The 24,720-nt window shown below is 40.4% G+C and overlaps 1 protein-coding gene across 6 annotated transcripts in view; it reads left to right on the top strand.

Moving 5' to 3' along the window:
• The window catches only part of LOC137324449 (kelch-like protein 5), a 144,851-nt gene extending 127,140 nt beyond the window's left edge, over positions 1 to 17,711 (top strand). For 4 of the 6 annotated variants that reach the window (XM_067988731.1, XM_067988761.1, XM_067988740.1 and 1 more), the window contains 3 exons: positions 909 to 1,121; positions 6,166 to 6,337; positions 8,709 to 15,783. In XM_067988731.1, coding sequence (XP_067844832.1) covers positions 909 to 1,121; positions 6,166 to 6,337; positions 8,709 to 8,765 — 442 coding nt within the window. In that variant the 3' untranslated portion in view covers positions 8,766 to 15,783. Of the gene's footprint in view, positions 1 to 908; positions 1,122 to 6,165; positions 6,338 to 8,708; positions 15,784 to 17,316 lie in introns of those variants that run through there. The other 2 variants (XM_067988750.1, XM_067988770.1) reach the window with 2 other exon arrangements.
• Positions 17,712 to 24,720: the final 7,009 nt, after the last annotated feature.

Here is a 24,720-nt window from a genome sequence, read left to right as displayed (position 1 = left end):
TGGTGGGGGATTTGGCGATGGTAAGACTCCCTATTGTTGGAAATGGTAATTGCCTGGCACTTGTGTGGCGCGCATGTTACTTGCCACTTATCAGCCCAAGCCTGGATGTTGTCCAGGTCTTGCTGCATGCGGGCAAGGACTGCTTCATTTCTGAGGGGTTGCGAATGGAACTGAACATTGTGTAATCATCAGTGAACATCCCCATTTCTGACCTTATAACCTTGATGAAGCAGCTGAAGATGGTTGGGCCTAGGACACTGCCCTGAGGAACTCCTGCAGCAATGTCCAGGGGCTGAGATGATTGGCCTCCAACAATCACTACCATTTTCCTTTGTGTTGGATATGACTCCAGCCACTGGAGAGTTTTCCCCCTGATTCCCATTGACTTCAATTTTACTAGGGCTCCCTGGTGCCACACTCGGTCAAATGCTGCTTTGATGTCAAGAGCATCGGTAAGCAGGTTATTGTTGAGTAAGTGGCGCTTGATAGCACTGTCGACGACACCTTCCATCGCTTTGCTGATGATTGAGAGTAGGCTGATGGGGTGGTAGTTGGCCGGATTGGATTTGTCCTGCTTTTTGTGGACAGGACATACCTGGGCAATTTTCCACGTTGTCGGGTAGATGCCAGTGTTGAAGCTGTAGTAGAACAGTTTGGCTTTATGACTTTATTTTTGATTATGATACAAACAATAGAATATACAGGATAATTTTACAAATTGCACTCCAGGTGCTTTTAATGGACAGAAAATTGGGGGAGTGCACACCCAATTTTACAATTTGCACTCCTGATGGGCAAGGCTCTATGCTGGGAGTGCGATTTTGCAAAATTACTCCATTGCAATTAAGCAAAAGCACGTGATGGGTTTCATATCTAGGAATGTTACATTCATTTTAATATTTTTCTAGACTGTATGCTGTTGGAGGACGAGATGGAAGTTCTTGCCTTAAGTCTGTAGAATGTTTTGATCCCCACACCAACAAATGGACCCCTTGTGCACAGATGTCTAAAAGACGGGGAGGCGTGGGTGTTGCCACCTGGAATGGTTTCTTATATGCCATTGGAGGGCATGATGCACCAGCATCTAACCTCACTTCAAGGCTGTCTGACTGTGTGGAGAGGTAAATGTAACTATAATTTATCTTTGGAGGATGATGATCATTTTTCAACCACTGTCTACAAGAATTGTGTGTCATGATCACATGTTAAACACCATATACAGAAAAGACTCTAAACCTTTATAGTTTTGGATGTTCTCAATACCTATATTAAAAAAGACCAATATATGCCAGACAGCCAGTACCTACAAGGCTAACCTTGGACTCTCGAGTAAGATATCCAGGTTCAAAACTCAACCTTGACTGGCCTTCATACTTGTGCTTTCCCTAGAGTCAGGGTTGGGTTGTCTGGTAGTGGATGGGTAACCTGCTTTGGGGATAAATGTGCTTTTAAATTGACCAAGAACTGCCATAGGCTGAGCATTTGTGAAGATATGTATAATCAAATCGACTCTCCCAAACAAGCACAATGTAACTGGATCTGGGGAATTAACTTCTGCTTGGCAAGTGATTTATGAAAATATGATTTAGATCAGATTATTTAGCTAAAAATGATTTATTTGGTAAAAAGTGCCAATAGGTAAAAGTGGTTACTGATCTAAAATGCATAATTTTGCAAAATAAAATACCATACAGTGACAAAACTGACCTTGAATGGACACTGCAAAATCACTAGTGAGAGAGAAAGATGGAATCTTTGGAATTAATTTTTAAAATTTGAAGTGTTCTAGTATATATTACATGGCACAATCATCTCAGAGCCTCCTTTGTCCTATAAACAATAGTCCTAGAACAATCCGTACTTAACACACTTTTTATAGTTTACAGAACACAAACCAAAACTACGTAGTACATTCGATTCAGCAAGACTGAGCAAACTCTCCAACTGCAAGCCTCTTTCAGTTCTCTACTTCAGTTGAACCTCATCCTTTTATGCTCACCTGGCTGGGTGAGGTCTCCACCCACTCCAGTAGCAATTACCTCTTAAAGGTGAGGTTCTTAAAGGGGCAATACTCTTCCTCTTAAAGGCGAGGTTCATAAAGGGGCAATACCCTTACTCTGGTATCAGGGTCCTCATCAGCCTGCAGCTGACATACCGGCCCTCAATCACCTTGTTACACTATATTGATGTTTAGCACAGTGAATCACGATGTTGGGAATAGAACAATTAACTACTGTCACTCAGGTCAGCTATTACCATGGTTTAAACGCAGTGCAGAATTTTCCCGTCATAATGCTAATGTTGAGTTAGAATCATAGAATCATAGAAGTTTACAACATGGAAACAGGCCCTTCGGCCCAACATGTCCATGTCGCCCAGTTTATACCACTAAGCTAGTCCCAGTTGCCTGCACTTGGCCCATATCCCTCTATACCCATCTTACCCATGTAACTGTCCAAATGCTTTTTAAAAGACAAAATTGTACCCGCCTCTACTACTGCCTCTTCAACTTTAATGGGGCATCTTATTGTGTTATAATGGCGTTGATTTCCCAACTGTAATTTTTGAAAATAGGCATACTTGAAACCATCCATGTTCATATACATTTAAATAATGATTCGACACTACCAAAATAGATTTTTAAAGAATTATTCCATATTCATTCCTGGATCCATACTAGTCTCAGGAGATGTAACTTATTTGATCCATAGTCACTGCAGTAGATGCTGTTTCTTGGTTAACCTACCAGGATTTCTGGCCTTGGCATTTATGTCCTTCAGATTGATCTTCATGTTTAGCATTGATATGCAACTGCCTCATCCTACAATAAATTTATTAACTAATAATAAACCTGTGAAAAACTCCCAAGTTTAACTACCGAGTACAAGGAGCTGAGTGCAGTGGGAAAGGTAATAAAATTGAGACTTATTTGTAACCTTCTGAAAATAATACCTAGGTCCATCCATCTACAAACACTAATAATGATAATTAACAAATTCAAATCCATACATTCATTGCTTAATGATCTGCTATTTGCCACAGCTGAAGTTCAGTATTATTTTAAGGTTATTACTACATCGTAAAAGTCAAACAAGCAAAAATTTTGAGTGAATTCCCAGCATTAGGTTTTTAATTTATAAGGCATTTGCATGTGTATCTTGGGGGATTTGGGTGAAAGTGAGGTATTTTTAAGTTGTAATTTATAATCGGGCCTTGGAGAGAGCATTCATGCTTTAATTATTTATATGTTTCAAAAGTGCTGCCACAGACTGATTCCTTTGCCTGGCATTGTGTTATGAAGCAGATATTAATAGAAATGAATTTATATATATGTGAGTAAGGAACTAGCAGCAGGTGTATGCCTATACCATTAGTGATGGTTTTGCAGAGATTGCATAATTCAAGCCTGAAAGCATTTTTCATTATTTAATAGCTGTTGATCATTATTTTTCTACCAGAAATGATTTCCCAGATATAAGGGTAACATTTTGAAGACTTCACTCCTGGTGCACAGTCTTGCTTGACAGGAAAGTGGATCAAAGAATCGGATGCAAAGGTTACCATGCCTGATATGCAGCATTTCCAATTTTCCAACCATTAAAATTATGACTGGAAATCAGGAGTGCCACGAATTGGGCATGCTGACCTCTAATCTGTGCTCCTGTCAAACGAGATTCTGCGCTGCTAGCTGAGTCTTGGAAAATTGACCTTATAGTCTCAAATCCAAATTAATGCTGCATACCTCTTTTTTTACTTCTAATATATAGTATTGGTTGCAAGTTTTAGGCCAATCTCCAATTTTATAAAATTCTAATGGGGAAATAATGATGCAGCCTAGCAGTAATGGTATGGGCTTAGGAGTCAGAAAGTCACATGGCTTCTGTCAGGTAAGTCACCCAACCACATTTATAACTTGGATATATACTTGAAAATGAAAAATTTGCAGAGCTACGGGGAAAGAGCAGGGAGTGGGACTAATTGGACAGCTTTTTCAAAGAGCCAGCACAGGCCGAATGGCCTCCTTCGGTGCTGTAAGATTCTATGATAACAAATTGAATCCACACTTGGCAAGGGGGCAAGCGGCAGCTCATTACAAAAGTGGAGCATTCCACACTGAGGAAAGGGTAGTGGGAAGGGAAGAACTGACTTTGCTGTTATTTTCATTCTTAAGGTGAATCTCACCATGATAGGCTTTGGACTGTGGAGAGAGAACAATGAAGGAATGTTATTTTTAGTAGAAATCATTACTTGAATTATGATCATTACATATTAAAATGTATTTTATTTACATTATGGTTGTATTGCTAAAATATCTTACCTGGAATTCAGTTTCTTGTACTTAGTAATTAAACAAAGAGTTAACCACCACTTGCCGAATCAGGATTACTGGAGTGTGAATTACGCTGTGGGAAATCTGTCACTACCCTGTTCTAACTCTAGTACAAATTTGTCAAGTCTTCCAATGTCCCCAGCAACCACATTTGCTCCCCCTTTTGGGATGGGAGCACATACTGCCTCTAAACAACTAATGCCATGCTCCCTCCCCCCAACTGGGGAGTTTTATTAATGGTGCACGGCTACAAAGGTCCTGTGGCAGCAACACCACCATTATTTTGTTGAAATTAGATGATGGGTTCTACTGTAGCCATTGTTCACCAGTTATGGAGAAATGGTGTAACTGATATTAGCGTATCAATCTCTTTATTTGATAGAAACCAAGATTCTGACGCACATTAATTGACTTTCATCTGCCAGTAGGAAAATGCCTATTTCTGTACCTTACAGTGACAGCTCACATAAACCATAATTAGCTATGTGTGTTCTGATACTAGCGATAAGAAATTCAAATCAATTATCAAATACAGACAAAAATACAATTTTGTCACAAGTACTTTTAAGTTACATTCAACTGTCATCTTATTTTCCAAGTTTCCAACTTTTAGATGGAAATTGGAATGTTCCTGCTTTTGTAGCAACCTTTCTCATTAGCTAAATTCCAAAGCACTTCATTTTGTGTTTTCGTAAACCAATGTAACCCAGTCACTACAGGGTCGATTTTAACATCGGGGCGGGAGTCACGGGTACAAGAGCCAAAGCGAGCGGCAAACCATCCGGTGCCCCAGAGCATGTGGCCTGGGTGATTTTAACTTCCCAAGTCTCATTTCCACGCCCAGACTCACGCCCAATACTGGTGTGAATGAGGTCAAGGCCGACGGGCAAAAGTTGAAATTGCTGGAGGGATCAGGTCGCCCCTGGGGACCCATGGAAGTGGACCCTGTAATGTAAATAGGGATTGGAAGCGGGGGGTGGGGGGTCGGCAAGTCTGCCATCAGTGGAGAGGGGGAAGCCCAAGCTATCTCGCTCCTGCTCCTCCTGGCCCACAATGTACCTTTAAAAGGACTTACCTGAACTCTTGCTGCTGCCAGCTTTTGCTGGCGGGCCGTAGTCGGGCCTGTGTTCATAGTCTCAGGATACGGAGTATGCCATTTAGAACCGAGATGAGGAGGAATTTCTTCACTCAGAGGGTGGTGAACCTGTGGAATTCTCTACCACAGAAGGCAGTGGAGGCCAAGTCATTAAATATATTCAAGAAAGAGGTAGCGATATTTCTTAATGCAAAAGGGATCAAGGGATATGGGGAAAAAGCGAGAACAGGGTACTGAGTTAGACGATTAGCCATGATCATTTTGAATGGTGGAGCAGGCCTGAAGTGCCGAATGGCCTACTCTTGCTCCTATTTTCTATGATTCTATGAAATGGCATGCGTGTCCCAGTGGCATCACGGGACATGACACTGCCATTTCAGTTAGGCCCTCACTCCTCTGGGGATGGCGGGGGGGTGTTGGCCTTCTTGTTTCTGAAGACAGTTAAGTAAAAATTGTTGGGGATGGGAACGTGTTGGGAACGCAACGTGAACCCCTCCACCATCTAATCCCCCCGTCTGTACTGTTCCCATCAGACGGGGATGGGGGGGGTGTTAAAATTGTCCCTTTATTTGTTGTTGGCTAGATAAGTGAATTTATACATTCAAGCTCGTAGTTAATACTTGTGGACTTCATGTGAGTATAGTTTGTAAATGTGAACATACTACTGTTTCTGCAACACTGTTCCAAAAATATTAAATATTTGGACCTGATTAGGAAACATGGTTGTGTTTGCTTGCAGATATGATCCTAAAACTGATACCTGGACAGCAGTAGCACCAATGAGCATAAGCAGAGATGCAGTTGGTGTTTGCTTACTTGGTGATAGTCTTTATGCAGTTGGAGGATATGATGGACAGTCGTATCTAAACACTGTGGAGGCCTATGATCCTCAAACTAATGAGTGGATGCAGGTAAGAGTAACTACTTAGCAATTTATACTGTTTTTTACTTTGAAACTTTTTGTTCTAATCCTCTCAATAGATACTAGCCTTCTATTTATAAAAGATTTAAAACCCTAAACAAAATGTGCCATTTTTCGTAATTGCATTTATTAAGCTCACACGTTCCTTTTTATTTTGTAGATAAATAAGGATACATCCCTGTGCGTGTTGAAAAAAATAATTTATTCCGACTCCTCCACTTGTCATAAAACATAACCAAAACATTTTTTCAAGGAGTTGTATAAATGTGGTATCATCATCCCAGCTCACAAAGTAAAAAACTGCAAATGTTGGAGATCTGCAATATAAACGGAAAATGCTGGAAACAGTCAACAAGCCAGTCAGTATCTGTGGGAGAGAACAGATAGGTTACACCTTAAACGTTAAATTGTTTGTTCACTCCACAGATACTGACTGACCTGCTGAGAGTTAATAAATTGATGTGAATATACTAAGGACGCAGGGATCAATAGCCTGACAAGAATATTCATCAAGGGCACCAGACGAATCCTTAACCCCTTCATTTAACTCTGTCAAGGAACCGTCTGGGATTTACCAACCCGTCTATACCTAAGACTTAATTATGCATAAATTTGGTTTGCCAAACTGTCTTACACCAATCAGTTTGGGATTATATTAGCATATACACTACCAACCTCCCATCAGGATCAGCACAAGCTACGAAGTGAATGAATTAACCATTTCTTGCCAATTAACAAAGAAGTCAGACAATAAAGTAACAACTAATTGTTTATTAATCTTAGAATCATAGCTAGCAGCACTTAAACTTAAACATTGAGTATGTAAATAATTAATAGGGTTAATTGACAAAATAAATAATAGGTTATGAAGGCAGCTCAGTTATGTCCCAGTAATTCAGCATTAACCTCTTGCTGATTATAAATTTTCAGTAGAGATCAGTGTCTGAGACTGATATAAATTGGTAAGATTAATTTAGGATTAGATTCCTTAGATAGCTGATAAATTAACAGCATTAGATGTTTGAATAAATTAAAGTCTTTATACTTGTAGTTAACGATGTTTTCAGAACTTGCATGACTTTGTCATTATGATGCGGAGATGCCGGTGATGGACTGGGGTTGACAATTGTAAACAATTTTACAACACCAAGTTATAGTCCAGCAATTTTATTTTAAATTCACAAGCTTTCGGAGACTTCCTCCTTCCTCAGGTAAACATTTACCTGAGGAAGGAGGAAGTCTCCGAAAGCTTGTGAATTTAAAATAAAATTGCTGGACTATAACTTGGTGTTGTAAAATTGTTTACATTTGTCGTTATGAGCTGACATAGATGAACAGGTCACCTTGTCCATTCCTCTGGAATGGACATCACAGTGATGAACCTCTGTCTGTAGAGGTGCTATCCATTCCTCCTGGATCCTCTGCTGCTGGGTACATTCACCTTCCATGCTAGTAGTTGTATCTGGACTAGCTAACTTAAATGTCACCTCACTTGATCTCAGGGCAACTTGTATATCTAAGTGACACACATGTTTGCCTGTATCTGGCTGGAATAGCCATACAGTCTTAACTTCTGTAAGCTTTCTCTCTCTGTCAGAGATACGTTTTCTGATTTTGCAGAGATATCCTACTACATATACTAGAACTTCCACACTTGCTACTACAAGAACTAGAACTAAACTAAGGACTGAGGATCTTAATGGCAAAAACTCCATCTTGTATATCCTTAATTTCCAAATTAAACCACCTGAATTCTAGTGACCACTCTGAGTGACCACATGTGACGGAAGAGTTCAACCCTTTCAGTGTCGATCACCTTTCACAGCCCTGTTGGTACCCCAAATCAATGATCTCTAAATCAATGACCAGACATGCCAGGTTGTTTGTATGCTCCCTAGTGTCTCAGGTCTTTGCTCACAAAGGGTCGCCTGTGATCATGATGGCTTGTCTTCTATCCCTGGTAAAGAATGTTTTGTTTGTATAAGCCTTCATGGTTTAATTAGCGTTAGTCTTTCCTTTCCCAACATTCAGTCTGACTGCTGTCTCCATTTTGAGGACACATTTAAGGCAATTCTTTGGGCATTTCTCCTACACTACTACATAGTTTTGTTGTGATGTCACATCAGTTGTGACACCACTTTCATTGCACAAAGTATTCAAATCAAAATATTCTCCATTTGTGTTCATATTCTAATTGTGCAAAAATAATGCTGTTGTAAAAAGTATAAAACAAACATGTAATTGAAGAAGAATGAGAGCAAGGATTATACTAAAAAATGCCAAATTGTTAACTCACTTTCATTTGCAATGCATCCATTTCTATTTTCAGAAAGTTAAATATACTTTTATTTTTTTTACAGATTGCACCACTGTGCCTTGGAAGGGCTGGAGCATGCGTGGTCACTGTTAAACTCTGATTTTTACAGAAGGTCTGCTGTAATTTTCGCAATAATTATGTTTTAGCTTTTAAGCTATGTGATTTTGATCTCCTTCCCCACCCATTGGCCCTATTTCTACTTGTAGGAAGTTCTGTTCTCCGACCAGTTTCTGATGGCAGTGCACCTTACAAATTCTAGTATTAGCTTAATTTTTTAAAAAATAATGTGGGATTCATTTCCAGTAGTCTGAATATGCCACGTGATGTAACCATGGATGTAATCAGTAAATTTATAAGCCTAATAATATGTGGACCAAATGTACATTATAAAGGTAATTTTTTGCTTCTTCACTTCCAGTGGAGAGCAGCACACATCAGGAGTGCAGATTGCAATAGTGGATGCATCCATTGTGCAGCCAGCCTCATTTTCCATCCGTTAATTTCATTGGTCAGAAGATGAGGCGGGCTGCACCAAATATTCCAACGAGCACTCCCAGCAAGCACTGCTGTGCGATGGGAGCACAAGAGTTGAAAATTATCGCTTGCATGTTGTGTCTAACTATACCTTTGTCTTAATGGAAACTGGGTGTTAATTGTGTTTATTGTTTCCTTTTATATTCCAAACACACTTTCTCATTTTTTTTGTTTTTAAACCAAACTGCCTTCATTAAAAATGAAGTAAATGCAGGTACACTTTTAATATGCAGGAGAGTTTAATATATAGAAGACACTGTAAAAGTTATTTTTTTTGTTTGTGTAGCTTGTAACATTCCTAGATATCTGCTCTTTAGTGCTACAAAATGTTTTCAGTTTGCACATTTTATATTCTAAAACAAGCCATTACCTGACCAAATACGGATTACACTCTTCCAACTCCAGAAAATCTCTGGAAAAACTGTCCGTTCTAACAACCATTAGGTGTAATTCATGGTTTACTTAATCTAAATCTGCAGTTTTCCTTTCTCTTCAGGGTTATGGTTTTTGTTCTTGTTGTAAAAGAGTCTATTTGCTTTCATGTATTATCAGATCTTGTTAGCACAGATTTATGGACCAGCAAGCTCATTCCTATCGAGGGTTCATTGATTTTATATAGTACACTCCTTCTAACATGCAATTGGATAGCTGGTGATTCTGTACTAGTTGTGAGTTTGGTTTGGACCTTGCTTTTTTTAAAATCTGATTGAAATGGGTGAAAAAGCAAACAAATTATGCACATTCCAGATTTCCTCTGTTCCATGACTCCTTTTAATTCATGGGTTTTCATGATGGCTTGACTACTAGTTCTTTTACTCACACACAGACTTGGTTTTGTGTCCAATTTGATGTTTGATTTTGAATAGTTTGATCGTATTATATTTGAAACTGTTCTAGTGTGAATATTTACTGTGGTAGAGATGCCTGGTTTATGAAAGTCTGTACCGTTTACTTCTTGTGCCTTGATCAGAACTGGTCACCTTGTTTATATTAATTTTCCTTAAAGTTAAACTGTATGTTATTAGGTTATTTTTATACCTTACACTTAATTATCATTTACGGTGTGCACTGAATAATGAGTTATTGATAATATTGATTTAACTGTTAAGACATTATGTACTGATGTATGTAATTTTGGTGAACAGTGCAGTGATTTAGCTACTCTTCACATGCATTTATGACAAGGACTCATACTTCTAATTTATTATCATTTACAATAATTGGTTCACTGCTTGTTCTGCTTAATTTCAATGTGGATATACAGTTAACTCCCTGGATCATTTTTCAGATAATCTATTTAAGATTAAACCTGGAAATTGTGAACCACTTTGCCTCTTCAAAAAAACTAGCTTCTCCCAACCCTGCACAGATTACTGCTTTTCTTTAGCTTCCTGTTGCTCCCTAAACAATAGAGATATGCTAGGCGACAAAGAAGCAGCGTGTATTCGTGTATAATAGTTCTTGTTCTTTCAAATCCTTCACTTTTCAATAGTGATAAAACTCAATAGTATTTATCTGTGAGTAATCCAGCTTTCCCATATGTTCTTTACAGTTAATAATTTTCATTCAAACCAATTTATTTTATGTTTGCACCATGCTTCAGTAAGTAAATATCTGTTTTGTCATCATAATGGATTTATCATATACAGAATGGACCAGATAACTATTTGACAAGGAGGATTATTTTGTAATCTAGAGAAGTAACAACTGAAATGTTAACATAGAGGTTCCATGTCGGACGGTGGTAGATTATAGAAAATAAAGCATCACGAATTGCCCACCAGTCAGTAGAAATGAGATGGTTTGAGAGTGGTTACTGTTGTGATGCTGTGGTCTGTCAGAGATCAGCATTGTTTCAGAACTTAATTTATATTTAAAGGACCATGTATTCACATTGGAAGCTTCCTAAAATGACACCCAAATGAGGATTAGAAAGAGGGAGGGAGTACCTCAAAAGATAAATATGGAGAATGAGAATAACCAGGATAAACATGAAGAAAGATACATTCATCTAGGAGAGGAGTTAACTTGAGGGGGTGAAAAGGCAGAGATTAAGCATGTGTCAAAGAATGTCAGCTTGGCTTTTGTCTCTCGGTCAAAAGATACTGAGTTGAAGCCCCACTCTTGAACACATAATCAAGGCTGACACTCCAGTGCACTAGTGAGGGAGTATTGTATTGTCAAGGTGCAATCCTTTGGATAAGATATTAAACCAAGGCCATGCCTGTTTGTTCCAATAGTTCAAGTGGCGTACCCATGGCACTATTGTAAGATGAGCAGGGAGTTCTCCCAGTGTACAGAGCAACATTCCTCTCACAACCAAAATCACCAAAAACAGATTAATTGATAATTCATCTCATTGCTGTTTGAGAAACCTTACTGTATGCAAAATAGTGTTGTATTTAACCCCATCGACAGTCATTACACTTCAAAGTAATTCACTGTATGTGACAGTGACATTCAGGATTTGTAAACCACAACACATTGCTGTAAAGGCAATGTGTTATCAAAATTAAATCTTTATTCTTCATCTTTAATTGTTATGTTGCTATATACAGTTCCTTCAGCTTGTTGATTTAAAATTGTGAACAAGCTCTTGATTCTCTATGACCAACCAATCTGTTTTGAAGATTAGGAAAAACATGCTGCTGTTTGATATTCTACTGCTTACAGCATCTGCCGCACCAGAATATTATGCGATTACAATATCAGAGTGGTTGTTGCCTGGGTACCCATTTTGTAAATCTCAGATCGCTAATAATTTTGATAAGAGAAAGTATATAATGTATAAAATGAATATACAGTGTGTTTGGTAGCATGTATTGCTGGACAGTAATATTTTATGGGTTTAAAGTGTACTAAATATTAACATGTATTTTAATTATATTAATGACTAATCCATTGTTAGACTGATATTTGTTGCCATTGTGTTATAATTCATACATCGTTCCAAGAAGCTCTGTTGTATAAGTGCAGTTATTTATCTCACCTCTTTGATCGTCCATCTCATAACAATTATACATCTGTGTAACACTCCACAGCCACAGTAAGATAATTGAAGATAACTGTAATCTGAAAACATGTTATATTGCACTATTTTAAAGTCTGACACACCTTGAAGGTCTTCTGCTTAACTAGACATAGCCTGTAGAACTGTTCACAACCTTGGCGTCCTATTTGACCCTGAGCTGAGCTTGTGTACCCATATCCTCTCCATTATTAAGACCACCTACTTCCACCTCCGTAATATCACCTGTCTCCGCTCCTGCCCCAGCTCATCAGCAACTGAAACCCTCATCCTGCCTTTGTTACCTCCAGACTCGATTGTTCCAATGCTCTCCTGGCCGGCCTCCCGCCTTCCATCCTCCGTAAACTTGAGCTCATCCAAAACTCTGTTGCCCGTATTCTAACTCGCACCAAGTCCCGTTTACCCATCACCCCTGTGCTCACTGACCTACATTGGCTTCCAATTCGGCAACGCCTCGATTTAAAAATTCTCATCCTTGTGTTCAAATCCCTCCATGGCCTCGCCCTGCTCTATCTCTGTAACCTCCTCCAGCCCTACAATCCCCCAAGATCTCTGCACTGCTCCAATTCTGGCCTCTTGCGCATCCCCGATTTTCATCGCTCCACCATTGGCGGCTATGCCTTCAGCAGCCTAGGCCCTAAGCTCTGGAATTCTCTCCCTAAATCTCACCACCTCTCCACCTCTCTCCCCTCCTTTAAGTCACTCCTTAACCTAACACTTTGACCAAGCTTTTGGTCACCTGTCCTAATATCTCTTTATGTGGCTTGGTGTCAAATTTTGTCTGATAATGCTCCTGATGCACCTTGGGATGTTTTTACTACGTTAAAGGTGCTATATAAATGCAAGTTGTTGCAGAATGCCAAGCAGGATCCTACATCACTTGTTTAAAAATAATCTTGTGATGATACTTATGCTTTGGCATGTTAAATTGTTAAATTTCTGGAAGCCATCCTATATATATATATAATTAAAATCAATGAGAGTCATAACTCTTCCTGGGCTTTTGGAGTTTTTCAGAAATTATTATTAACATAGCAGATCACAAAAACAAGGGGCACATTTTTTGGTATTTAGTTCTTTTAGACCAGTCGTATCAAAACTGGGTGTGCCCAGGCATAGGGCTTGTCCAGATTCTGCACGGTGAGGGACTGGAAGAACTGAGTCCGCACTCTAAATTTAACTTGAATGATGCTGCTGGCTGGAGTCCTTGACACTACAACAAGTCCTTCCCCTCAGGAAAGTCATGCATGCATTCATTTTTTTTCCCTTCTCCTAGAGTTTCACTGCCCATTTATGCTTCTTCAAACTTCAGACAGCCCACTCACTCCCTGTGTTCTTTCACTGTCATATGCTCCTCATGTTGCTTCACTGGTAAACACACCTGGTGCTATTCTATCTGCTCCCCCCACCTCCCTGCTCTTTGTACCTATTGTCCAGTAGCCTGCTTACTCCCATCCTTAGGGCTCCTTACCCAGCAACTGGCCTCCGACAGGCTCAAGGGGCTGAATGGCCTACTGCTCTTCCAGTGTTCCTATTGTCCAGTGGTCTGCTTCTTATCCAGCAGTTTGCTTCTTTCTCCACTCTGCCACTGCAGTCTCCCCACATAGAAGCACAGATGTTGCAGTGCTGTAGAGATATTCAAGTGAGCAAGGAAAGTGAGGAGAATGGAAAGAGAAACAGAAGTAAAGGAAGATTGGGAGAGATTGAGAAAGAGAAGTGAAAGTGGAGTGAGATTGAGAAGAAGACAAGTGTAGAAGGAGTGGGAGAAAGCAAGAGAAACAAGTGAAGGAGGAGTGTGAGAGCGCAAGAGATAGGAGACAATGAGCAAGAGAAGCAGAAGCATAGAAGAGCCAGTCTTGAGCTTAGATTTGCCACTGAAGCTACACCGGGATGTAGTGGGACCTCTCTCAGGGGCCACTCACCCAGTTTCCAGTTCACCCTCACCGTTTCTGGCAATTGTTAAATTTTTTTTTTGGAGGTTTTCAGTAAGGTGGGCGAGAAACTGCTATGACAGTTGTATCTCACAGAATTTCCATTTGTTGTAGTGTGATTATTTAGAGTTTGTTCAGTGGAATATGATTGGAGGAAACTGAAATTGGGGAGAAAGGTTTGGTGTATGGTAGAAGATAACCACGGTACTCAAAAAAGATAGAGACTTAAGCAGTGAAGAAGAAAATTGAAAGACAGGCTTGATTGCCATGACAGGCACAAGAAATTTTACTATAAGGATATTAAATCTGCTTAACAAAAGAGCATTTAAGTGCTCTCCTGCTGTAGTTTTGTTCCACGTCTGTTGAAGAATATGAGATTAATAAAAGGACTGTTTGAAGATAAATAACTGCACACTTCAAAAATAAATGTAATGTACTGAGTACTGTATGTACTTGTTTGCAACTTATACACAGTTTAACAATGAAGGTTTTTAGGAACATTCCAGTTTTGTCAACTGTAAATCCAAATGGTATTGAGTTTCCATTCCTATTATAAAGCGTATCAAACAATTTCTAAATAATAGGTGGTACTTATGAGAAAATACCTGTGTTATGGTGTGATGTTTGTGGAACGTCTTGCAGAAGCTTCCTTTTTTCTTTTTCTATTCTTTATTTTATTTATTCAAACAATGTAGGTACTGAAAACTGCAAGTTAGTATGTTAAACAGATCTATATTAATGATGAGACAATACCTGAAGGTCCTATATAGAATATGGTGTTGAATGTATTATGAGCTCTGGTACTGCAGTATCCAAAGCTGCATATGAAACTTTGTATTGATTGTCATCCTTAATTAAAACATGTAATGTATAATTGCTGTTATCTTCAGCTTTGCTCCTGTAGGGGAGGATGTACATTAGAAATCTGTCCCCTTTAGAAGGTAACTGCATGGTCTGCCTAAAAATCTAGGAACAACTTTTTAACAAAGGTAATATTAAACATTACATGTTACTTCTTCAATTAAAAGCTTTATGCCAAAACAATGTTAGAAAATAATACTGCAACATTTTTTCCTTTTCGTAATGAATACATTTTTAATCAACTAATGATGCAAAATCAATGAAACAATTATTAAGATCAAGATTGCAGCCTACCACATTAGCTTCCACATTTCTAAAAAAAAATTCTTAAAATAATTAGTTTACCTTATAGTTGAGTATCCTTCCAGTATGTGGTGCCCATTGTGTGGAGACAAAAACAAAAATTCACAAAAGATCTTTATAATTTGGGAATTTGTTCAGTTTGTAAACAACATCCATGACTGCAATTCTGAATACTTAGAATGGTAATTTTGTTTTCTCATACTGCTTCCATATTGGACTTATCCAACTATTGATTATTCGCCCAGCTTTTTAAAAACAATTTGCATTAACCATTGTACCTTAATTACTTCCTGTGATATTTTGGAGAACATGACTGCCAGCTTCAGGACAAGCATAAGAGCAACCTCAGGAAGGGCCGTACAGATACATGTTCTTTAACTGTTCTGTCCATTCTGTGGAATTTTATCTTCAACATTTATGTTTTATGGATCTGAATAAAATGTGATTGTTATTAAAAAAAATGTTTGAGAATTTATTTTAAGCTTATAATATTGCTGTTGTTTAGGGTCCACCGTCTCATTAGTTATTTATTGTAATAGGGAATCACAAAGAGCTGATTTAAAGTTTGTGTCGGGTCTCCTTGGCTCTTGCACTAATTCGGAAGCTAGGAGGCAGTCTGGTGCAGCATCTATATATTTTATCATTTTAAATTAGGTGTCAAATAACATTTTCCTACATTTTCTTCAGGCCACCAATGCCTCTCCAATGCCTCTATATCCTTTCTATAATATGGAGACCAGAACTGTGCATAATACTCCAAGTGTGGTCTAACCAAGATTCTGCACAAGTTTAACATAACTTTTCTGCTTTTCAATTCTATCTCTCTCAAAATGACCCCTTGTGCTTGGTTTGCCTTTTTTATGGCCTTATTAACCTGCATCACTACTTTTAGTGATTTATGTATCTGTACCTCTGGATCCCTTTGTTCCTCTGTCCCGTTTAGACTCTTATTATCCAAGTAGTGTGAGGCCTCCTTATTCTTTCTACCAAAATGCACCACCTCGCGCTTACCTATATTGAAGTTCATTTGCCAATTACACGCCCATTCTGCAAGTTTATCAATGTCCTCTTGCATTTTGATGCATTCTTTGTATTAACTACACCCCCCAATTTGGTGTCGTCTGCAAATTTTGAAATTCCCAAATTCAAATCGTTAATGTAAATGGTGAACAATAGTAGTCCCACAAGAGAATCTAGCACTTCGTTCTTAATAATGTAGACCAAAATGCTTTTTTAAAAAAAAAACAGCAATGATCAGAATTGCAATTTTAATAAGGTAAAATTAGATGTTCTAATTAACTGTATGGCTTATTTTTAAATAAGCTTGAAAGTAATTTTTTTTGTTCATTTTTGTGCTCATGAGGGATGTTAATGCTGGGGAATGGAACTCGTCCCCTTTCAGGCAGCCAGTGTTAGCATCAAGCACCCCTCGGTCAGGTATTTCATGGTCAGATGCAGATTAAAGCTCCCTCTACTTTGCCCCAAGAACATGCCTCAGTCCTAACACTATAAGAGGATTCCTTATTTCACCTTTATAAGCAAGATTGCCATTTAGGGAAAGTTTTGTACTGTAATTCCTAATGCTCATTTGGAACTGCCCAAACTCATTTCTCATTTATTTTATTTCTAAATAATTATCAATTCAATCTAATTCAGGTAATCTCACCAAATTATTTGGACTGTCAGATAGATAGAATCATTATTATGTCTCTCACTATATCACATATTGTCTGGAAAATGGGAACAAATTGTATGAGGGTAGGAACACGCAGCTGCTGTCTGCTCAATCCACCCACTTGCAAAAAGGCAGAATGACAGTGGTTTTAATGTTCTGCAACTGAAAGACCAAAGTAAAGAATGTACTTCCTTTAAAAGCAGCGGTATAGTTTCATTTGGACCTTTTGAGACAACCCATGGCTGTTTGTACCACCCATTTGTATTTTCAGCCCTATTTACACTTTTTGAATCCACTATATTTTTCCAATAAAATACAGATTACAGCGGCGGTCTACAGATTACTTGCTAAACAGTTCTGCAGAGGGAAGCTGCCACCCACAGCAAACACACAAAACAAAATGCTGAAAAGAAAAGGAACAACTAGAAAAGCTGGAAATCTGAAATGGTAACAAAGTGCTGGAAATGCACAGCAGGGCTGTCTGCATCTGAAAAGACAGATTAACATTTTGTGTAAGAGAACCTTTGTCATGACTGAAAAAGGAAGATGGAGAAAGAATGTTTACACGACTAATGGAAATGGAAGGGGAAAAATTGCCGGCCCTTCTTGAGAGTGAAGTTCAAAGACTGGAAATTACCATTTTGTTTATCTGGACTGAGAAAATCCGATTTTGTGCTACAAAAAATGATAAGATATTGTTCAATTTTTTAAAAACTCAGCAACATGGACTACTACAGTGTACCCTGCTTATAACAAATGCTTATTTGCTATGAGAAAAGTACATTGTATGTAGGGTTTTTTCAAAAATAGGAAAGCATTTAAGACCAAAAATGTGATTAAAAATAGGCTGGTGAAATATCTCCAAGTAATTTAAAACAGTGTCAACATCTTAATTGGGTAAAGGTTTGAAAACAGGTACTGCATCATTCTGTAAAACCAGCAAAAGTTCTTTATCTACCTGTTCTACAGGTAATTGTAGCGATAGAGTCCGTTGTCTTGATCTGTTTTCATTTTGCCAGACAAATATTGGTGGTGGATAGACAGCAGGGGTCTAGACGGGGTGGGGGGTGGGGGTGTTCAGGGTGTTCAAACATCTCCTGAAATTTCTATGATTTTTTTTATTGGATCACTCCTTCCGAAAGAGCGTGCCTTAGATCACTTGATAGAACACAACATTCACCTGAGGAAGGAGGAAGCCTCCGAAAGTTTGTGAATTTAAAATAAAATTGCTGGACTATAACTTGGTGTTGTAAAATTGTTTACAATTGTCAACCCCAGTCCATCACCGGCATCTCCACATCATGGCTACCTTTTGAAAGTTATTATTGAATCTGCTTCCACCACCCTTTCAGGCAGTGCATTACAGATCATAACAATTCCCTGTGTAAAAAAAAATTCTCCCCATCTCCCCTCTGGTTCTTTTGCCAATTGCCTTAAATCTGTGTGCTTTGGTTATCGACCTTCCTGCCAGCGAAAACCAATTAATTGGGCTTGTGCTTCTAAATATTCACTGGGATACTTCAGTGAAAAGTAGCAAAGTTATTGACAGATGAGTGACACATAACCGGTCCTTTGTACTTTAGAGTTTTTGTCCACTAAGACTGTTCTTTCTTTTCATTTGCTTTATTTGAATTGTTAGATTAACGGAAGTAATAATGTTTCTACTTGAACCTTATTGTGAAATTCCTATTTGACGTAGTTTGTTTGGTCTGTCAAGCTCATTTTTTTTCAAAAAATATACTTTATTCATAAAATTTGCAGCAATACATACAATACAGTTGTCATATCATATTCCAAACGTACACAATACAGATTATACAATTTGCAGGTTACATCAAGTACAGTTCAATTAACACATTGTACATAATTACAGTTCATCACACTCTAGGGTGCCTCATTGCGTTACACTGAATACAGATTATTGATTACAGATTCATTACAGGTACATTACATCAATTTGAATTTTACATTCTGCCCGAGGGGGTTTTTCCCTGATTGCAGCCCCTCGGTATACAATGGCGGGAAGGCTCTAAACAGTTGCCTTTCCCCACAGAGCCTTTGCGGCGGCCGCACCCAGCCTCAGTGCGTCCCTGAGCACATAGTCCTGGATCTTGGAATGTGCCAGTCTGCAACACTCGGTCGAGGACAGCTCCTTGCACTGGAAGACCAACAGGTTTCGGGCAGACCAAAGGGCGTCTTTCACCGAGTTGATGGTCTTCCAGCAGCAGTTGATGTCTGTCTCGGTGTGCGTCCCCGGGAACAGCCCGTAGAGCACAGAGTCCTGTGTTACGGAACTGCTCGGGACGAACCTGGACAGATACCACTGCATCTCTCTCCAGACCTTCTTTGCAAAGGCACATTCCAGAAGGAGGTGGGTGACGGTCTCGTCTCCACCGCAGCCTCCTCAGGGACAGCGCGCGGTGGCGCTGAGACTCCGGTACCCAAGCACCCCCGGAACAAAAAATTCTGCCTATGCCACTGGCAAACAGTCTTCATCCTCATCGTTCTGTTCCACTTCAATATCATTCTTACCAACAATCACAGATTAGTAGATGTCAACTTCACTCACAGATTCAACAGTGCTGTATTATCTATGTGAACCACTCAGTCAAATGTTTGAGCAGTCATTTTCTACATTTTCCAGCACACCAGTAGTTCAGCTACAGGTACAAAGTGACTGTTGCAAAACAATTTTGTGTTGTTACAGATTTCACTGCAGTCCTGGCAGCAGGCAGCATAATCAGTTATGATCTTGTGTACTCCCATCATTCATTGCACATAAAATTCAATCCACTACACTACTCCTGTAGTGCTGTTTCAAGTTCATAATTGCAGCTTGATCCATTGGCTGCATCAGTTATGTTGTGTTTGGAGGCAGAAAAAATGAGTTTGACATTTCTTAAGGTAAGCCATGAATGTGCTGTGCAGTTATCCAAAGCTATTGCACTTTTTCAACAGCTGCTCCTGCTCTCATCATTGATCCCTGCTAGCCACTCATTAAAATATAGCTAAGCTTATCGAAGCACTGGAATTTAGTTGATATTGACAGATTAATTTTGACTTCACAGAATAGCATAGTTCCTTGCTCTTGCCGATGATCAACAACTTAATCATATTGGCACACCAGAATACAAATGGGCTCCTTCAATTTCTTTCCTCCAGCTGCAGTGTTGTCTTTAAAGGTGAGTGTTAAAACTGGTATAGCTCTTAAAAATGTTCCAGTTTCATCTTCAAATGTATATGCAGCAAAGAAGACAGAAGGTGTGTTGATCAAAATGAAACAGATACCTTATCAACATTTGTCTTTTCTCCATGAGTTCCTTTGAATATAATGCCGTGCCTTTGCTGCCTATACGTGCCAACTCTCAGTGTTTTGTTGGAGTTTGCTGACAAAAATAAGCGCTTACTAGGCCCTTTCATCTCCATGCTGCTCTTCTCTGTGCTGCTCAGTTTGTCTTACCCCCAGCCCTGATCCAATCAATGCACCAGACCAGGACCTGTCCATCCTTAACGACATTCCCAGTGCTAATGTCAGTGACCTTGGCTATTCTATACAGTAGATGGATACTTTCTCTAGAGCAGAGTGTTAAGGGATCAAGAGCATGTGAGGAATCCATTTTGTATTAAGCCCTAAGGCTAAAAGCCTGCAGAACTTGGCTGACAATGGCCATCTTAGCCATTGGGCCTGAGCCCAATCTTGTCCTCACATAGTGACCAAACATACAAACCTCCTGTTAGATACTGATCAGAATTGATACTTATGGCAGCATTTACACATAATGAAAGTCGTAAAACTTGTGTTCCGAATACTATGCCTGGATACCTGCCAAATACTATGGCCTGGATTTTAACATCAAGACGGGAACTCAGCAGGTGGGTGGATTTGCTAATGGGGAACCCAGAAGCAAAGTGAGCATGTTTAAATCTGCGATCACATCTCGATTGCCGTCAATTATCTTTGCTTCCGGGTTTCACATCTTCAAGCTGCGCAGTGGGCGTCCTGCTCACCCGAATGATGTGGGGACTGCATTATTTAAAGGGCCAGTTCAATGGATTTTGAAAGAGAAAGGAGAAACGGAATCCAGGAAAGCAAAGGTACTGCCTAGATTTAGTGATGCTCCCCTAGATGTACTATTGGCTGCAGTGAGAGCCAGGAGGAAGGTTATTTTCCCAAGGGATGGCAGGAAGGTTCTGTCACCAAAAAGGCTTAGCTGGATGTAGCATAAGAGGTAACAAGCAGCAGCATGGTGCCTAGTGCCTAGGTCTTGGGTGCAATGCAGGAAGAAATTCAATAATGACCTAAGCAGATCTGGAAAAGTGAGCACATTTGCATATTCACCCACATCCTGTTGTGTACAACCACCACCCCCCCCCCCCCCCCCCACCTGCTGCCTTCAACATTCTGTCTTGGCAAGCATATTCCATCACAAGACTCCTCACACTCACTGAACTGGCACCAGCAACCATCCTTCACTTTCTATACTCTTGCTCATTTCCCCATTTATGGACCCAACACTGTCACTCACCCCAATCCTTATGAAATATGTTGCAACTGTATGATAATCATCCTCATCCAATGCACTGCATCCATTGGGTGAATACGGCACTTTCAGTCACTCACAGATACATTCTTTTTTTTTATTCGTTCATGGGATGTGGGCGTCGCTGGCAAGGCCGACATTTATTGCCCATCCCTAATTGCCCTTGAGAAGGTGGTGGTGAGCCGTCTTCTTGAACCGCTGCAGTCTGTGTGGTGAAGGTTCTCCCACAGTGCTGTTAAGAAGGGAGTTCCAGGATTTTGACCCAGCGACGATGAAGGAACGGCGATATATTTCCAAGTCGGGATGGTGTGTGACTTGGAGGGGAACGTGCAGGTGGTGTTGTTCCCATGTACCTGCTGCTCTTGTCCTTCTAGGTGGTAGAGGTCGCAGGTTGGGAGTTGCTGTCGAAGAAGCCTTGGCGAGTTGCTGCAGTGCATCCTGTGGATGGTACACACTGCAGCCACAGTGTGCCGGTGGTGGATGGGGTGCCAATCAAGTGGGCTGCTTTGTCCTGGATGGTGTCGCGCTTCTTGAGTGTTGTTGGAGCTGCACTCATCCAGGCAAGTGGAGAGTATTCCATCACACTCCTGACTTGTGCCTTGTAGATGGTGGAAAGGCTTTGGGGAGTCAGGAGGTGAGTCACTCGCCGCAGAATACCCAGCCTCTGACCTGCTCTTGTAGCCACAGTATTTATATGGCTGGTCCAGTTAAGTTTCTGGTTAATGGTGACCCCCAGGATGTTGATGGTGGGGGATTCGGCGATGGTAATGCCATTGAATGTCAAGGGGAGGTGGTTAGACTCTCTTGTTGGAGATGGTCAATGCCTGGCGCGAATGTTACTTGCCACTTATCAGCCCAAGCTTGGATGTTGTCCAGGTCTTGCTGCATGCAGGCTTGGACTGCTTCATTATTTGATGGGTTGCGAATGGAACTGAACACTGCAATCATCAGCGAACATCCCCATTTCTGACCTTATGATGGAGGGAAGGTCTTGATGAAGCAGCTGAAGATGATTGGGCCCAGGACACTGCCCTGAGGAACTCCTGCAGCAATATCCTGGGGCTGAGATGATTGGCCTCCAACAACCACTACCATCTTCTTTTGCCCACGGACAATCTCACAATGCTCCACTTTTCCAGCTTCCACCCTAACCACGTCAAAGAGGCCATCCCCTATGGACAGGCCCTGCGAATACACAGGGTCTGCTCAGACGAGGAGGAACGCGATGGACACCTACAGTCGCTGAAAGACGCCCTAGTAAGAACGGGATATGATGCTCGACTCATCGATCGACAGTTCCGACGGGCCACAGCGAAAAATCGCGTAGACCTCCTCAGAAGACTAACACGGGACGCAACCAACAGAGTACCCTTCGTCGTCCAGTACTTCCCCTGAGCGGAGAAACTACGCCATGTTCTCCGCAGTCTTCAACATGTCATCAATGATGACGAACACCTCGCTATGGCCATCCCCACACCTCCACTACTCGCCTTTAAACAGCCACCCAACCTCAAACAAACCATCGTTCGCAGCAAATTACCGAGCCTTCAGGAGAACAGCGTCCACGACACCACACAACCCTGCCACGGTAACCTCTGCAAGACATGCCAGATTATCGACACAGATACCACCATCACACGAGAGGACACCACCCACCAGGTGCACGGTTCATACTCCTGTGACTCGGCCAACGTTGTCTACCTCATACGTTGCAGGAAAGGATGCCCCAGAGCATGGTACATTGGCGAGACCATGCAGACGCTGCGACAACGGATGAACGGACACCGCGCAACAATCGCCAAACAGGAGGGTTCTCTCCCTGTCGGGGAACACTTCAGCAGTCATGGACATTCAGCCACCGACCTTCGGGTAAGCATACTCCAAGGCGGCCTTCGAGACACACGACAACGCAAAATCGTCGAGCAGAAATTGATAGCCAAGTTCCGCACCCATGAGGATGGCCTCAACCGGGATCTTGGGTTCATGTCACACTACACGTAACCCCACCAGCGAACAAATGTTATCTGTTTTCAATATAACGGGTCATTGACTGTCTTCCTTATCTCTCTCTCTCTCTCTTTTTTTTGGGGGTTTGTATATTCGGTGGCCTTTTTAGGTGACACCTTTCTGTCTGCTCACTGTGATTGCCTTGGCAACGGGCAGTAATCACCAGGCTTTGTTCTGTGATTTTAAAATGCGAAGGATTCGAAATTGTCTTTTCCACACCGCCTGAGGAAGGGGAAAGCCCCCGAAAGCTTGTGGGATTAAAAATAAAATTGTTGGACTATAACTTGGTGTTGTAAAATTGTTTACAATTGTCAACCCCAGTCCATCACCGGCATCTCCACATCACATCTTCTTTTGTGTTAGGTATGACTCCAGCCACTGGAGAGTTTTCCCCCTGATTCCCATTGACTTCAATTTTACTAGGGCTCCTTGGTGCCACCCTTGGTCAAATACTGCATTAGGATTATTAGGTAATGCCTTGATGTCTTTGATCTTTTGTTTCTTAACCTGTCCCATTACCACCTTCCTTGTCTTACACCATCATCCTTTTTGTCATTTAATCACTCCTGCCCTCTTTATCACAGACTTTCCCTTTTGTTCTTTCCTCCCCTCCCCTCCCCCCTTTCCCTGGCTCTGTACTTGCTCAAAAACTTTAACTCTTTAACATCTTCCAGTTCTGATGAAAGGTCATTGACCTGAAACGTTAACTCTTTCTGTCTTCACAGTTGCCTGATTTGCTGAGCTACTCCAGCATTTTCTGTTTTTATCCCAGATGACTAAACCTGCTTTAAATAGACAGTGATCTAAATCCAGCAATCACATTTATTGTTCTTTGTACCCACTCTAATATCACAGGCATTACATTTTCAGGAGAAAGGATCAAGAGTAACTTATTTCACTTACATTTTTTAAGTGAACCAGCAAAACGCAAGACATTACATAAGCTTTCAGACACTGGTAAACCAGGATTTAATCATATATTTCAATACTTGCAAATTTATGAATCCAAAGATTTGTTATTCTTTGTGAAGATGTTTGAATCCCTGTAATAGGATTAGTAGGTAAAAGAGTTTTAAAATATCTGGTTAAACATGGGATTGAGGTTATAAGGATAAGTACAGAGACAGACAATCAAAATTCGCTTTTACACTGACGCTCATTTAATTTGGATTTTG

This window comes from Heptranchias perlo, chromosome 1 (genome assembly GCF_035084215.1).
Source record: "Heptranchias perlo isolate sHepPer1 chromosome 1, sHepPer1.hap1, whole genome shotgun sequence".
NCBI classification, from domain to species: domain Eukaryota; kingdom Metazoa; phylum Chordata; class Chondrichthyes; order Hexanchiformes; family Hexanchidae; genus Heptranchias; species Heptranchias perlo.
The sequence above is the reverse complement of the archived record's forward strand: the minus strand, read 5'-3'. Positions and strand labels throughout refer to the sequence as shown.